The sequence below is a fragment of the Scyliorhinus torazame genome, chromosome 1 (assembly GCF_047496885.1).
Source record: "Scyliorhinus torazame isolate Kashiwa2021f chromosome 1, sScyTor2.1, whole genome shotgun sequence".
NCBI lineage: Eukaryota > Metazoa > Chordata > Chondrichthyes > Carcharhiniformes > Scyliorhinidae > Scyliorhinus > Scyliorhinus torazame.
In genome coordinates this window covers 334,090,664-334,107,981 of record NC_092707.1, presented here as the reverse complement: position 1 = coordinate 334,107,981, position 17,318 = coordinate 334,090,664, and the positions used below count along the sequence as shown (strand labels likewise).

At 47.4% G+C, this 17,318-nt stretch overlaps 1 protein-coding gene across 2 annotated transcripts in view; it reads left to right on the top strand.

Moving 5' to 3' along the window:
- LOC140425144 (spermatogenesis-associated protein 7 homolog) overlaps positions 1-17,318 on the top strand; it is a 378,775-nt gene that overhangs the window by 85,306 nt on the left and 276,151 nt on the right. For both annotated transcript variants that reach the window (XM_072509088.1, XM_072509078.1), the window contains exon 5: positions 13,363-13,484. In XM_072509088.1, the coding sequence (XP_072365189.1) occupies positions 13,363-13,484 (122 nt within the window). The remainder of the gene's footprint in view (positions 1-13,362; positions 13,485-17,318) is intronic.

Sequence of the window (17,318 nt, the reverse complement as noted above, 5' to 3'; positions counted from 1 at the left end):
ACAATAAACAACAACAGGTTATAATACAGAAGTGTTTGACTTTTTGAACGTATGAACAGCGTTATAAGTCCAGTCTAATGGGTGACCGCCTCAAGAATAGGCTGGTCCTCAAGCCGGTTCAGCTGTGGAGATTTGGGGTCACACTGGTTCACCTTGGACTGTTGGAGGTGATGCTGTTGCCGAAGTCTCTACTTTTCCATTTGTTGTACTTCGTGCAGTGCTTGGTTTTTCATTCGTGCAAATATAACATTCAACATCTTTGTTAGTGTTGCCTTGGCTGTGGTTTGGTTCTGGTGGCGATGGAAGGGGCATGATCCGTGGCATCTCCACGAAGTCATCCTTGGGAACCAGTGGAGGATCCGGCGTGTGCGTACGGTTCAGGTGCGAGCGTGGAAGGCGGCGCAAAGCTCGCCGATTGCGCCTACGCACCAATCCATCCGCCCTGCATGCCAGGAACAAGGTGGAGTCTTTTTTCTTTTTATGTTTGTGGTGGACGGCATCTTGTAGCCGATGGGTCGTTGCCATCGAAGTAGCACCATCACTAATATCATGCAAGGCGATGACTGTGCCAGATGTGGAAGTTGGCCGAGACCGTGCACGCTGGTTCCGGCCACCTGCTGTGCCGGAAGGGCGACTCCGCAGAGAAACGTCGAAGCATGTTGCCTTGGAGAGAGAATTGTTGCTCGCATCAACGTCTGGCGATGGCGCGAATTGGTGTGTCCGTCTTGGACCGCCGGTGCTGGTCGCCACTGCTGACCCAGTGGGACTGCCACGCGATCCATTCCCTGTCGCCGTGGCATCCGCCGTCACCCTGAGCGTGCCATCACCGAGGCCGCAACACCGCCCGTCCGGAGCAAGGTCTGGCGTGCGCGAATCAGAGTCGGCGCTTGGCTGCTCCCCATCTGGAGTCCGGTCTGCCTTCCGTCGATGCTCCCCGTCCGGAGTCCCAACAGGTTCACTGGAGGCAGCCGAGATTCCCTGAAGCTGCACTTCTGGAGTCGGAACATGCAGGAATGCACCAACCAGTGGAGAGGCTCGAGCCATCGAGGGTGGAAGCGGTGCGCCGCCACCGCAGTCGTCAGTGGTCCCACCGTGATCGTCGAGTGCCTCGGTACGCACTAGTCGAGGTCTGTCACCTTACACCTTTTGCATGGGAAGTGGGATGCTGTCGTCACTCGTCTCACATCCCGTGGATAGATCCTCATTAGCAGCTTGCTGTTCACTAGGGTTGGGTAAATTGTCAGAATTTTCATCTGGTGGTGCACACCATGTCGGTGGACTGTCATTGTCTTGCCGTTGTCCTTCATTTGGGCTTTTCTTCTTTGGAATTTTAAATCTTCCCCCAGACATTTGAGGTACCTTGTTTATTACCCCCAAATTCTCCCATATGTATGGTCTCGAATATAGGATCCAATGTTTCTATAGACATTGTACTATTTTCCAAAGAACATTCCGTTTCACTTTTCTTCTCAGGTACCTCATATGTATCTTTGTCTAATGTACATGCCTTCATGGTCTCTGGGTCTGATTTTGCTGGGACTGGCATGGTCACAGTCTCTCTTTTACTGTTCTCAATTGCCCACATTATACTTCCCATACATAACTGCTTAATCACTGGGGTTAGTGTGGTACAATGGATAATCGGGTCGACCTTATCTGCATCTTCACCATTAGTGGAAAGCACACTTGGTTCACTTGAAACTGCTGCGGGTTTAAAATTTGTTATCTGGCTACTCGATGTCGGTGTCCTCAGGATTCTTGCTCCAATGTTCTGCTCATTTATCAGTGGAGTGTGTATAGGTTCAATGCAATTAATGTTCCCCTCAAGGTTTGAAGAGTCATTACTGACTAACTGCTGGTCTCCGAAGTTGGGACTTTGCGGCATTGTGTTGAAGGGAGACATTTGTCCCTGCTGTAGATATGATTCAGGTTGTGTTATTTCCATTACCTGAGGATCAATGTCTTGTCCATTTTTTCGATCCGTACTAAAACACTGGCAATTCTCAGTCTGCTCCTTGCAAGTTAAACATTCAATTCATTTCTTCAGCAAATCCTCAGCATCCTTCTGTGGCCATGCAGCATTATTAATCTCTGTTCGGCTATAATGATCCTGAAGGTCAGCGCGTAAACCTTTTTTCTTCGGGCTTGGAAGAGGCGATTCCTTTGGCTTGTCTTCAGTTGGGCTTGAACAGTCTTCAGCGCTGTGCCCTTCATTGTAGCATGAGAGACCGTCAAGGTCATGCTGCTGTGTAGTGGAGCATGGTAGGCTGTTATAGCCTTCTTGCTGTTCACGTGAGCATGGCAGACTTGCATCGTCTGCCGCTGGTTGGTCAGGAGAGGTTGCTAGACCCTCATGGTCTTGTTCCTGCAAGGACCGCACATTGGAGTCTTGCGTTGCTTCTATCGTGGAGGCTGTCCACGAGCTCTCTGTGGAGGCTTGTGACTCTGGAGTCACTTCTTGTTCATGCAAGGACTGCGCTCTGGAGTCTTGCATGTCTTCTTTCATAGAGTCGGGAACGTTGAGCGGGATGTGGACCACGCTCTGTGTGGCTGCAGGGCGCTCTCCGTGTGCTTGCACTGCTCCCTGTCTGTTAATGTCAGGCTGCAGCATCATCCGGTACTGATAAGTTGGGACGTCATATCTGCTGGATTGAAGATCCTCAAATCCGAAAAATGAATCCGCATCTGCGTCGGATTCAATGTGGGGGCCGCCAATGTGCAACACGAAAGGTTCGTCCGAGTCATAGTCGTATACGACCACAGAGCTATCATTGGGCTCACGAGGTCCGGAAACACTGTAAAGATCGTCATCGAAGTATTCGAGGTCGGAATCATCGGCTTGGGCGTAGGTAACTGCTTGTCGGAGGGTTCTTCGGAGGTCAAATTCATCTCCTGGGTCAATTTGCGGCAATGTGCTGTCATTCCAGGTGAGGGAAGGTTGTTTTACAGCTTTAACAGATTTTTGTTTTTTTGATTTGGGACGTTTCCCTTTTAAATTGGATTTGGGACGTTTCCCCTTTAAATTGGTGCAGTCTGGGGCCTCTGACATCCTGATGCTCGGTATGTAGCACGTAGGAAGCGACTGCGCATGCTCCGATCGCTGTTCCTTTACCGATGGCCGTTTTCTTGACTGCGCATGCGCAGCATCTCGCGCATGCGCAAACGAAACTTCCGGTTCTGCGCACTGCTCGCGCAACTGTGCTAGCGTGATACCTTTAGCAAGATGGCCACCGACCTCGTCCCAGCCCTCTCTCAGGCCCGGGATTTCGGCCTCTGGGAATTCGGGCTCCGGGATCCCGGCCACGAGGTGAGTACTGCCGCTTTTCTTACCTTTACTTGCCGATTGGATTGCGTTGTCTTCACAGTACTTGGAGAATTTGTCCAGGACTGCCTGGTAATCGTACCTTTGCTGCCTCCTAAAGAACCTGAACCTTGTGAATATTTCTCTTGCCCTTGCACCGGCGATGGTGAGGAGAAATTCAATTTTTTCGCTATCATCCAGGTCTTGGAGTTCAGCCGCCACCAGGAACAATTCGATCACTTGCCGGAATCGCCGCCAGTTTTCGCGGAGATCGCCGTAGCACTGGAGCGGCTGCGGAACCGGGAGCTCTATCATTTTGCCTGGGCACTGCTGGTTGTCTGTGTACACTGAGGTATGCCGGCAGGTATCGATCCACTCCTGTACCATGTGGTGTTGGGTGCTCTGGTGCACAGATGAGCCAACACAGTTGTATGTGGTACAACTCTATTTTATTTTAACTCTTATAATACAGTTCGTTCTGGATACTCTGCACGTGCTGTCTCCCTGAGTGTGTCGTGTAGCAAGTCTGTCCTGGTCCTCCTCTCCAGCTAATACTGACCACCGGGTGTCGTGTTTGTGCTTTTATATCTTTCTGTGATTGGTTGTGGTGGTGTGTGTTCTGATTTGTCTGTTGGTGTGTCTATCATGATGTGTGTGTTTGAATATCATGACAATCACCTTATAGTTTACTAACTATATTATATTTGTAAGATAAAAAGATGACAATACTTAATAGGGCACTGTACAGAAAAATTGGCAAGGTCAAGAGATTTTGGAAGAGGGTATCAAGTTTTAACAAGAGTTTTGTTGCAAAATGGACAGGATCTTGAATGCTGCCTGTGAAAATCTGCCCAATCACCAGTTAAGGAACCATGGCACATAAAAGCATTGAGATACAAAGGACATTACTTGCATGAATATATACGGTTAGCAACAGCCATATAAACTATTCTTAGTAAGTCAAAGAATAGGCCCTCACAATCATGTCCAGTTTTAACCATCCCAAAGGGCACCTTACCTCTCCTAAATGGAAGATGATTGGGGTGGGGGAGTGGGTAATTTGATAACAGCAAGAATAATGTATGCCCTCAAGTTGTGTTATTTGCAGTGGAGAGATAGATCATCCAGAGACAAGAATACAACAAATCAAAGGATAAGGGAGATGGGAAGCTTGAAAACCAAGAGCTGTGAGAGAAATTATTTTGTGCGCTCTGCCATCCAGATCTTGACACAGGTGTACATTATGCATTAAAATATAAATCACCCCTCAGATTTGTTGACATAGTTAATCGGAGAACTTAATAAACTTGTCTTGACTTTGCCTCAGTAAAGTCAATTCATAACAAAGCTTTGCTGCCAAGTCTGTTCCAGCCTCAAAGGACTCCAAAGACCCCCAGAATCTTCCACTAATGGCACAAAAAGGCAGGGTGTGTACTCTAAGGTTATTAGACTCAGCACGTGGTGCAGAAGATGGACAGGAGGAAGAGGTCCTCTACCCATAAAGGATCTGGGGCGTCATTCTCCGACCCCCCGCCGGGTTGGAGAATCGCCTGGGGCTGCCGTGAATCCCGCCTCCACCGGTTTCCGAAGTCTCCGGTACCGGATATTCGGCGGGGGGCGGGAATCGGGCCGCGCCGGTTGGCGGGCCCCCCCCCCCGCTGGATTCTCCGGCCCGGATGGGCCGAAGTCCCGCCGATAAATTGCCTGTCCCGCCGGCGTGGATTAAACCACCTTTTGAACGGTGGGACAAGGCGGCGTGGGCGGGCTCCGGGGTCCTGGGGGGGGGGTGGGGGCGGAGCGATCTGGCCCCGGGGGGTGCCGCCACGGTGGCCTGGCCCGCGATCGGGGCCCACCGATCCACGGGCGGGCCTGTGCCGTGGGGGCACTCTTTCCCTTCCGCCTCTGCCACGGTCTCCACCATGGCGGAGGCGGAAGAGACTCCCTCCACTGCGCATGCGTGGGAAACTGTCAGCGGCCGCTGACGCTCCCGCGCATGCGCCGCCCGGAGATGTCATTTCCGCGCCAGCTGGCGGGGCAACAAAGGCCGTTTCCGCCAGCTGGCGGGGCGGAAATTCCTCCGGCGTTGGCCTAGCCCCTCAATGTTGGGGCTCGGCCCCCAAAGATGCGGAGCATTCCGCACCTTTGGGGTGGCGCCATGCCCGTCTGATTGGCACCGTTTTGGGCGCCAGTCGGCGGACATCATGCCGTTTCGGGAGAATTTCGCCCCATATGGCTTTCCAAATGTGTGTGTGTGTGTTGGGGGTGGGGGGCGGGGGGGTGGGCAGGAGGCCCATAATGGCTTGGCTGGCATACAGCTGATTGACATCCCGATTTTCCAATTTTTCATTCTTCCAGTGTGCCTCCTGCGACATTATCATAAATGTAACAACTGCAAGAGATAATGAAATTTCTCGATCAATTACTAGGGGGAGATAGAGTTACAATTATATAAGGCATTGTGGGAGGAGAGAAGTTAAGGAGATAGCTAGAGTACAGATAAAGAAAAGATAGTGTGAGTGAGAGCAGATCATAGTTAATATAGTAGTGTAGAGATTAGTAGTAGAGGAGTGTAGATTATATGTTAGTTATCAACTGTGTATTATATAGGAATTAGTGTCCACTCCAATTAAGTAGTGTTAATAAATTTATAGCTTTGTTCAGTTTAAAAGCTATTTTGTGGTCTTTGTGATTGTTATGCTTACCATCCTGAATTTAGCAACACAAAGAACACTACACCTCCTATCCAGTATGGTGTCCAGTGTGGCTTGCACCAGAATTATGCATATGCTACAATCACCACAGTGAAGCCAAAACGTTACCCATTACACAAAAGAACCAGGCTCTATAGAATGGTATTTTGTGGCCCTATACAGTTGCATGTGCAGATACGTACATGCTGGGAGTGTTAGTCTAATACCTCCTTTTCAGCTGACAGTGATATGATCACCTATCTTTCTAGAAAAACAATGAACAGGTGTATAATACAATATACATATAAAACAAAACTCGAAAAGCTCAGTTGCACTAAGTTTGGGTCAGCAGGTGGCCTTGTGCACTGATTGCATCAGACTTAGCTGGATAAGTAAAGGGCCTCTAATCAGAACAGAGTACATGAGAAAAACTATGACACCCTTCCAGCACCTGCCTACCCCATGTGGCCAGAAACTCTGGCACCTGGCCATTGTTGCAGAGTAGGGGCCATTATACAGACTCGCAAATCTTAACCCTGTTCCTTTCAGCCTTCTAAGTATGTGTGTGTGCATTTGTGGTAGGGGAGGGGGGGGGGGGGGGGGGGGAGGAGGGCGGGACTGGGGGATGATCTTGATAATTTAGAAAATAACTTTATTTTCGGCAGAAGTTGAATAGGAAGGGTTTGAGGGAAAATAGAGTGGAAAGAAAAAAAGAACAATTACCAGTCCTGATTACTTATTTACCAAATGTTAGCTCCAAATTCCCACTTGTTTAGTTATTTATGTATTAGGAATGAACTTCAGTGTGGTACAATTATTTATGATTAACAGTCACGAAAGATTGTTTAACCAACAAAGATGCTGAAGCATAATTGTAACTAAATAATATCTGGAAATGTTCAAAGACATCATGGTTGACTTCTGCTATTGCAGAATGCTGAAACTGTTTCTTTCTGTTTATAAGTTCAAGTTGTTGTGTACCCATAGTTCATGTTACCAGGTTCATTTTGTTTATTTAGTTCCAACCAGAACATTCTGGTCACTTGTGGAGTCAACTTGCTTTTCAATTGTACGTAAATCACAGATGGTGCCATTTCTCTTCCATATATTAATCAAAGTCTACAATCAATTTTATTAATAGCAAATTAAATAGATCTTGCCGAAGTGTTTTTGTTTCTTGCCTTTGGTAAACAGAAGTTATTTTTCTCTTGATGTTTGAAGTTATTCTTTAATATGCTAATGATAAAAACATGAAAGCTCAAACTCTTTGCTTTTGAAATTATGCCACAGTGCAGAGAGAGGGGGGAGGGAGGGAGGGGAGGGGGAGGGAGGCGGGCGGGGAGGAAGGGAGGGGAGAGAGGGGGAGGGGGAAGAGAGAGGGGGGAGGGAGGGGGCAGGGAGAGGGGGAGGGAGGAGGGGTGAGGGTAGTGCGTTGGGTCTTGGGCGGCATAGGGGCCTCGCTATACTGAGTTTTGACGAGGGCTATGTGTGACTTTGACCACGCATTCCCCGCTGAGGCCCTTTACTTAATGCGCGTGGCGTTGTATAGCCATGTGTTTCGGGGTGCTGCAAGGGCCGAGAAATACATGGCTCACTATGGGACTTTGCCTCCATTTAGTTGAAATGCGCCCTCAGCATCATTTGATAGAGGTGGGGAATACGCCCTCAAGAGCCGGCAGGAAATTCCCTGAAAAACCCACCACAAATAAACTTAGAAATGTTTCCGTTAAATTCCACCCGTAAATTCTGTGGATTGGTATTTCGTTGGAGTTTCTAACAATGCTACATGGTTAAGACAAGGAAAACTGTTATTAGTGGCGATATTCAAGGATTCGGTAACACCGGGTTCCCTACTCGAGACGCTGTTGCAAGCGCCATTTCACTTCTTTTAAAGAAGGATAAGGACCCGACGAAATGCGGGTCGGATCGCCCTATTTGTTTATTAATAATAATAACAATAATAATCATGTATTGTCACAAGTAGGCTTCAATGAAGTTACTGTGAAAAGCCCCTAGTCGCCACATTCCGGCGCCTGTTCGGGGAGGCCGGTATGGGAATTGAACCCGCACTGCTGGCATTATTCTGCATTACAAGCCAGCTATTTAGCCCATTGTGCTAAACCAGCCCCTATAAACCAGTTTATTGAATGTAGATGCTAAGATATGGCTACGGTGTTAGCACTGAGGCTGGGGCAGTGTCTACCTCATGTTTTTGGGGTGGATCAGATGGGTCTTGTAAAGGCCGGTAATTATCATCCAATGTGCGGCAGTTGTTAAATGTGGTGCTGTCCCTGTCGGAGGGGCCGGAACAGAGGTAATTGTTGCATTGGATGCCGAGAAGGCATTTGATAGGGTAGAATTTGTTTGCGGGATTGGAAAAGTTTGGGATAGGCCCCAAGTTTGTGGCTTGGGTACGATTGTTATACAAAACTCCGAAAGCCAGTGTCTGCACAAATGACATGAACTTGGGATATTTCCAATTAAACAGGGGAATGAGACAGGGGTGCCCTATGTCCACCCTCTTGTTTGCATTGGCGATAGAGCCATTGGCTGTTGCCCTGAGGGCTTCAGGTAGGCGGAGGGGAGTAATGAGGGGAGGGGTGGAGCATAGAGTGTCACCGTACGCTGGTGAGCTCTTGCTATATGCAACGGACCCAATTCCCACCAACCATGGGTGACATAATGGGATTTTTGAGGGTATAAATTAAACCTGGAAAAAAGTGTGTGCTTTCCGGTTAATCCTCCGGGGAGGGGAGTCAATCTGGGAGTGCTGCCATTCCAACTTTAGGTATCTGGGGATTCAGGTGGCCCGGGATTGGGCCCTGCTCCGTAAGCTGAAATCTAAGGCTGAGGACCGATCTACCATGTTCTTGGCAGGCGGGGTTCAGTCGGGCAAGATGAACATTTTGCAAAATATTTGTTCTTCTTCCAGTGTTTGTCATTTTTTCTTCCTCAATCCTTTTTTGGGAGAGTTGAAAAATTGATCACCTCCTTTATATGGGTGGGCAGGACCACGAGGATTCAAAGGATAATCGTTCAGAGGGACAGACAGTCAGGGGGCCTTGCGTTGCATAGCCTGGTATACTATTATTGGGCGGCGAATGCGGAGAAGGTGTTGGGTTGGTGTAGTGATCCAGGAGCCACGTGATAAGGTCCAGGATGAGTCGGTTCTTTGGAGGATAAGTGTGAGCACTGTGCAGGGGGTCCGGCCAACCATGTGCACATGTTCTGGTCATGGCCAGAAGCTTGTGGGATTCTGGGTCTCCTTCTTCAGCACCATGTTGGCGATTCTGAAAATTAAGCTGGAGCCCTGTCCTTTGGTGGCCATATTTGGGGTGTCAGACTCGCCGGATCTGCAAACTGGGTGGGGGGGGGCCGATGTCCTGGTCTTCGCATCACTGATTGTCTGGAAATGAGTGCTGATGGGATGGAGTTCGGCTTCTCTGCTCGCTGCCTCAGTGTGGCTGGGAGATCTAATGGAGTTCCTAAACCTCTAGAAAATCAAGTACACAGTGCGGGGAGCAATTGAGGCGTGTTACCGAACGTGACAGCCATTTATTGTGTATTTCAAAGAGCTGGTTAGTTGCTCAAGGGGGGGGTGGGAGGAAGGGGGAAGAGGTTGGGTGTTTTTGGAGGGGAGGGGCTAGTGTCAGGGGGGTGGTAGGTGGGATTGGGGGGCTTTTCTTCTGATTGGTTGTGTTGTTTTGTTTTTGTATGATGTATTAAATGAAAATAATTGAATAAAAATATTTTAAAACAAAGAGAAGGACAACTGATTCAAGAGGAGACAGCGAAGGTTAATGCAGCACAACCTGAATGTTGTGTTGGTGCACGATTTTAATCCAGAACCCACATTTATAGAAGCTGTGCACATACCTTGATATTTGTGAGGAGACCTGCCTTTGCCACTGCCCCTTCAGAAGGCAGACTGTCACCAATATGCTATTGCTGCACAATGACCTGACAATAACATCAAAGCAAAACATGCCCCTACTAGCATTGATATCACACACCTAATGCTTGTATGCCAGCAAGTCCTTCCAAGCCATTGCAAGATTAAATCACATTGATAGTAGTGTACACATTTATCAAACACATGACAAATGTTATTCTCATAAAAGGCAACACCTTCGTCGCCTTCTCTGTGGAATGGATACATCAACTGGATAAGGAACTGTTGTGATTGAAGGCAAGGGCTCCACACCTATCCAGATAGACAGGATACAACAAGGTTTATTCTACTACTCCACAATACAATAACTCATTACACCACTCCCCTCAGGGTCCTCTTCCCCTACCTGCTCCAGGTCAGGGTTTAAATCCTGTGAGGGTTCCTCCAATTGGGAGGAAGCTCCATCCCCTAATCACCTGGGGAGTTTGTATTCCAAGATGTAGGAGGGGAATCAGATACAATGTAGGTTTTCACCCCTTAGGGGGTCATAACAGGAACAAAGCTTTTAGAGGATGGTAGGATCCTTCAAATAGAAGATATCAGTGATGAATCTGATGTGAAAGTTTCCCCACATCGTTTTAACCCTTGGCTTACATGACGGAAATGGCTTGCATTCACTTAAGCATCATTATTCTAGTGAATTGTGCAGGAAATACACATTGCTAGTAGCTATGGCTTCAATATGTGGCAGTCACAATGCCCACATTGGATGGAATCTTAACACCTTTCAACATTTTCTGGGATTGGATCCAAAATAGTATCTCAACCCTGCTGGTGATGCCTGGCCATGCACCTGTTCAATCTTGACAGAGGTGGCCAATTAAAATATTACCACAGGGAGGTTGTCCAGTTAAGGACAGTTTACGGAACAGGCACCGGTCTGGACTAATGGGACGGCCTGCAGTGATGTCCTGCTGGTGGCCCGACCAGAAAGGTGGGACTGGCAAGAAAGAATGTGAGGATGCCTCAAGGTGGGGCCCGCTCGGTGTCCACAACGACCAAATGAACACTTACTTGTTAGTGATAGGCTAGCAGTCACTGCCAGGCAAGTCGCACTTTCCTTTGCTCAGCCGCCTCCTGCAAAAGACCACCTGGAGAAGGGAATGTGTTGGCCCACCCTCCCAACAGAATATCAGGTTTCCTAGCTGGTCCCATCTGTAGCCTTGCCTCTGTGGATTTCAAGATTTCGAGCATTTTTAAGGAACACAAACAATGTAGATGGATCTAAAGAAAACAGAAATTTCCTCTGCAAACATTGGTGCTCACCCCTTTCAGAGGGATTCTTTGTTTTCCCCGATACCAGGATCTTCTAATTTGTGCTCTGTTACAACAGACCTAAGTTGAATACATTTGTTCTGTTCGCTGTCTCATGTATAGAGGCGGGCACCTGAGCTCTCACCGGAAGCAGTCTTTTTTCTCCAATAGGGCCAGCTGACTTTGGTGTACCTCCTGAATCACAGCCTTCAATTCTCCAGCATCAAAGGGGTCATATACATGCCTTTGACTATGTCAAAGCGAACAACTAATGAGCTCTTTGCCCACGTTTGTCATTGCTTGCAGTCTTTTCAGATAGGATTGAGGTGGTTGTGGGAGGACAACATTTCCAGATTTTGTATAACATGCCCTGTGACATAACGGGTCCAGGTGTGGCTATACCTTTGGCCAGTTGAACACTATAGTCGACATTGTCACAAAATTTGGACTAATGTGTGTATTCTTAAAAAAAACAGTTAAAATGAAGGCACTTTTTTTTATGTATGGGGCTCAGAATGCCAACTGTACAATGATTCATTTAAAACTGAAACCAAACGGGGCTTCTAGCTTTCTTGCAGTTGTAGCACTGAGCTCTCCATAAATTGTATCTGATCTGGTCGGATAAGAGAGGTAGTAGTGGAACTGAGAAGAGAATGGAAGCGGCAGAGAGAGGAAGTGGGAAAGGAAGGAGTTAAGATCCACAAATTAAGCAGGCAGAGAGAGATCTGTTGCAATATTTGTAGTATAAGGGCCTAGCACATAAAGGGTTAACGTACGACTGAGTACAGTACCAGCCACACACTGATGTGAGAGAACACATGACCCACACCTAGGTGTCAGTGCACTGTTGGACAGAGTGTGTGTAGAAACAGCCATGATTATTAGCTTGGACCTTGCCTGTACCAATGTATTTTGTTTCGAATAGTTAAGAAAAACTTACTGTTGAATTATCAAAGACTACGAATACCATAATAAGACCTAACCAACCACTTCATTGCTTACAGCAATATTGTGATGTAAAGGGGTAATAGCAGTTCTGGAAGAAACAGGCAACGTGGGTCAAAGATGGTAACCAGATTAAAGGACCAATTGGAAATCTTCTGGTAGTTGGATCTGTATAACCTTTTAACAACTATAAGGAGTAAAACAAGTAAGAGACTCAAGACCTGAAATAACGTAATACAGAAATTGTGGGAAATGGTACCATGAACATCTAAATTCATTGTGCTTTTGAAAGAGGCCTCCAGATGAATTAGTGCATCCAAGCTGGATGCTTTGATCATGGACCTTCAGACCTGGGAGAGTTGAATGATGAAAAGTGGTTTCTCAGAGCTTTGGCAACATAATGTTACAGGTAATGCAGGATCTAACTGGTGACATCAGTTCTGCTGTCTTGTTAACCGAATACAGGATCCAGCACAATTGATCCATCAGCATAATGCTGATTTCTTTCCTGGTGGCAGCTCATGTGGCCTGAGCCTTCTTAGATGTCTGGTCATGTCAGTGCAAGAATGTAGAATCAAGCTGGTGTCACATTTGTAGTAGTGATGCAACCCACTGACGAATCTGCAGAGGCCTAGAAGCTTTGAGGTAAGGGCCACCCCGTTCCCAAGAGACTAATAGAACCACAGTGCAGTGAAGCACCACTGACATCTCTGTACCTCAGAAACCAGATTGGCACAATACCAGGAAAGGTTTGAGAACAGCCAGAGTGGATTCAGGTATAGGTGTGATTAAAATGTCTAACATTCTGAAGTAATTATGTTTCATGTGTTCCAACGGAAGACAAGTTCCCAAGTTTAATTGGGGGATATCTTTGGTAAATGAGTTTTGATGTTCATGATATATTTTAACTTCCCAGGCCTACTTAACTGCAGTCAGCCAACTTACCATCCATTGCAGGCAGAAGAGGTGTAAATGTGCACAGCCCTGTGGTTGCCCTCCAAGAAGCTAACTCCTGTCATTGGGTGTTAGGTCATATCATAAAGGTCTCCTTCTTCGAATCAGTGTCCATTTATTTGGTATATTTATATGAAGCATCTTGGAATACTTTTAAAGAACTTTCATAAATGCAAGTTGTTGTGGTAAATCAATGCAACTTTTAGATGCCACCGTGCAGTTTAAAAGTCAACAAATCAGTTAACATGTTTGTTTTAATTTCATAGACATAGATCAGCAGAAAAGAGAGAGGCTTAAGAAAGTAGTGAAAAAATATCAGGAGGAAACTCCACTCCATCCTTCAACATCTCAAATGAACTACAGGTCTGTTTCCCTGGCAACAACCAGAGTAAGTAAATTCTATCATGGCTTTCAAAAAAGAATTGGATCATTGTCTGAAGGGAAAACTGTTGCAGCACTATTGGTTAATGGCAGCAGAGAGGGGAGAGCCTAATAGTTCTTACAGAAAGCTGCCATGAACATGACAACCTAAATGGCCTCTTGTGCTGTTACCATTCTATAATCCTATCATTCTATAAATAAACCAGATTTCTAACCACTGTTAAGAAAGTTAATGTAATCAAAATTCTTTTGTTATAGTCTTTGTGTGTGTCCTTAGGAACTGCTGCTATTGTAGTGTTATCTCTCTAAACGGCCACATGGCTGACATTAGTGAGCCCCTGCACTTCATAAGATACAACCGTGATATGAATTCAGACAGCAGTGTTTTTCTGCCATTACTGTTCAGTCTGGGAGAAAATGAAAGTGCTGATTCTGCTGTTCAAAGCATTAGTTGCTTGCTTGATCCATGAGTGGGCAGCAAATTGTCTGACATTGCAAACGATCCTCATGCTAGCCCGAAAGGAGGCACAGCCATAACAATTGAGGTAGCAGGTGATCTTCACTGTAACTGGAAATCCCATCTCTGTGATGGAGGTTGGCTACAGGTAGAATCATAAAATGTACAGTGTCGAAGGGCAGGCACGGTAGCACAAGTGGATAGTACTGTGGCTTCACAGCGCCAGGTCCCAGGTTCGATTCCCTGCTGGGTCACTGTCTGTGCGGAGTCTGCACGTTCTCCCCGTGTCTGCGTGGGTTTCCTCCGGGTGCACCGGTTTCCTTCCACAGTCCAAAGACGTGCAGGTTAGGTGGATTGGCCATGATAAATTGTCCTTAATGACCAAAAAGGTTAGGAGATGTTATTGAGGTGCGGGGATAGGGTGGAAGTGAGGGCTTAATGGGTCGGTGCAGACTCAATGGGCCGAATGGCCTCCTACTGCACTGTATGTTCTGTGTTCTAGAAGGAAGCTATTCGACCCATCGGGTCTTCACCGGTCCTTGAAAAGAGTGCCCTACTTAAGCCCATACCTCCACCTTATCTCCGTAACCCAGTAACCCCACCTAACCTTTTTTGGACACTAAGGGGCAATTTAGCATTGCCAATCCACCGAACCTGCACATCTTTGGACTGTGGGAGGAAACCGGAGCACCCGGAGGAAACCCACGCAGACACGGGAAGAAAGTGCAAACTCCACACAGTCACCCAAGGTCGGAATTAAACTCAGGTCCCTGGAGCTGTGAGGCAGCAGTGCTAACCACTGTGCCGCCGTGCCGTGTCCTGAAGTACATTAGGTCTTTTCCGGCTGAGTGCCCGTGATCCCTTATATTAAAGGTCTCATATTTATCAAACTTTCAATGTGTCCATAACATTAAAAACTATCACAAAATATATTTTTCAACATCATTTGCACAAATCCATTGGTTCAGCCAACCAAAAGACATTCATCACAGTCCATTTTCTCCTGCCCCCTCCACCTCTCAGAAACCTCTATTGTGTCTACCAACTCAATGTCAGGAGAGAAAGTAGTATTGGTTAATTAGTCATTCTAGTTGATGACAAACATTGCTGAATCAGTGTTTACTGATGGTTTCCACCATTAATCTAATGTTCATATTGTGTATACATTTGTATAAAGAAAAAAAGACTTGCATTCATAAAACAGCTTTCATAACCTCAGGGCATCCTAAAGTGCTTAACAGCCCATGATGTACTTTTGAAATGTCTTCATTTTTAATGTTAGGAAATGCAGCAAAACATTTGTGCATAGCTCGGTGTCAGAAACAGCAGTGTGATAATATCAAGATAAAGGTGGTTAATTTTTAGCCAAATGGATGCAGGGGCCGCAGAGCATGATTAACCCGCCAATGTATTATATTTCGGGTCTAATTGCAAAGTAAACGTGCGTAGATGATTGTTTTGTGCAGCCTGTTCTACCCCAGCTTTTCACTGCCTGCTCACATCAGCAGGGGCCAGAGGTGTTGTGAGTGGCTAGCGCTACTTAAAGGCCGCTTGCATCTTTGAAGGGGGAGTTGGATTGTGGCTGCAAGAAGTGATGGGTGGGATTCTCCATTAGCCGACGCCAAAATCGGGAAAGGCGATTGGGCGGAGAATCAGTTCCAACGCTGAAATCGTGGCAGGTGCCGACTTGACGCCAAATCGCAATGCTCCAGCACCTCGACAGCGGTGTCAATGCGTTCCAGAATGGACGCACAGTAGACACCGTTTACATATCATTAGTGGGCCTGACCCAGTATTCTCCGATGGGCCGAGTTACTGACGGCGAGGTTTATTTATGCTTTTAAAAATCGGGTAACCGGCGTCGTGCCCTCTGGCCCCAGCCGACCCATCAGCTATATGGGTGTGCTCCAGCACAAGCAATGCCTGGCGACCTCGGACTTCCGGTGACGGCGGGCGGGAGGCGGCCGCACAATGGAGGGGTCCCATTCGGGAACGGCATTTTCGGGGCTTTAAGCCCGGTCCCAGGGTCCACGGAGGTGGCAAAAGCAGGGAGAAGGCACAGAGGCGGCAGAGTGAAGGCACAGTAAAGAAAAATATCGAGGTTGAGCAAAAGAACGTCCGTAAGGAAAACAGCTGAAGGTCCATCGGGGAGTGGAAAGGTCACCGCGGGGTCACCAAGGAAAATGGAAGCTGGAGCACCAGGGGAGGCCGCACTGCTTACGGCTGAAGAAATAACTAAGGTGATGGGTGCGGCATTCGAAAGGCAGTTTACAAAACATGGAGACAATGAGGAAGGAGATGAGAGAGGTTTTGAGTGTGCTGGTGGAGAAGGCGATTTCCCCAGTGACGAAGGCGGTGGCGAGCGCAGTGGCGGAGGTGCGAGAGCAAGGGGAGGCGCTGAAGGAAATGGAGGAGATGTTATTGCAGCACGGTGATCAACTTGCCTCGATGGGGAAGGAGATGCGGAAGGTGATGGACATTAACAAGGATCTGCGAGGAAAAATGGAAGACCTGGAAAACAGATCCAGGCGACAGAATTTGAGGATTGTGGGGCTGTCCGAAGGAGTTGAAGGACCGAGGCCGATTGAGTATTTTGCCGCGATGCTGCCGAACCTATAGGGGGAGGATCCCTCCCAATATGAACTGGATCGGGCTCATCGGTTGTGGAGGCCTGTACCAAAGGCGAGTGAGCCGCCAAGGGTAGTGACTCTGTGCTTCCGTAGGTACAATGTGAAGGAAAAGGTCCTGAGTTGGGTCAAGCAGAAGCGGGTGGTGCAGTGGGCTGGAGCTGGCATACGTGTATACCAGGACTTTACGGTGGAGCTGGCGAGGAGATGGGCTGCCTTCAACCAGGTGAAGAGGGCACTGTACATTAGCGAGGTGCAGTGCGGCATTGTATATCCAGCGAAGCTGAGGGTGACTTACTAGCTCAGGGACCTTTATTTTGGAACGGCGGAAGCAGCGGAGGAGTTTGCGAAGGCAGAAGGACTGTGGCAGAACTGAGAAATTGAGAAATGGCCATGTGCCGATGTAACCTCATAACTGTATTTTCTTCTTTTTTGTTTCACTGTGTGCGGGTGTATGGGCTAAAGGAGTCAATGTTGTATATATTTGGACAAGGGAAGTGATGGGACTTTCACTCGAAATGAGGATTCTTTGGGGTGTAGGTGGATATGCGGGGTTTGTGTGCTAAAAGGGGATTGGCTTTCCTAGGGCTGGGCAAGGGGGAAAGGGCGGGGGCCTCCACGTTGGCTGGTTTGTGGGTGGGGGTGTAAATTTTGAAGGAAAATGTGAAAAATGGAGAATAAAAACATTTTTTTTTTAATTTAAAAATCTGGCGACCTCAACCAGTATGACACCTCTGGTATTTTCTTGTGGGCCGAG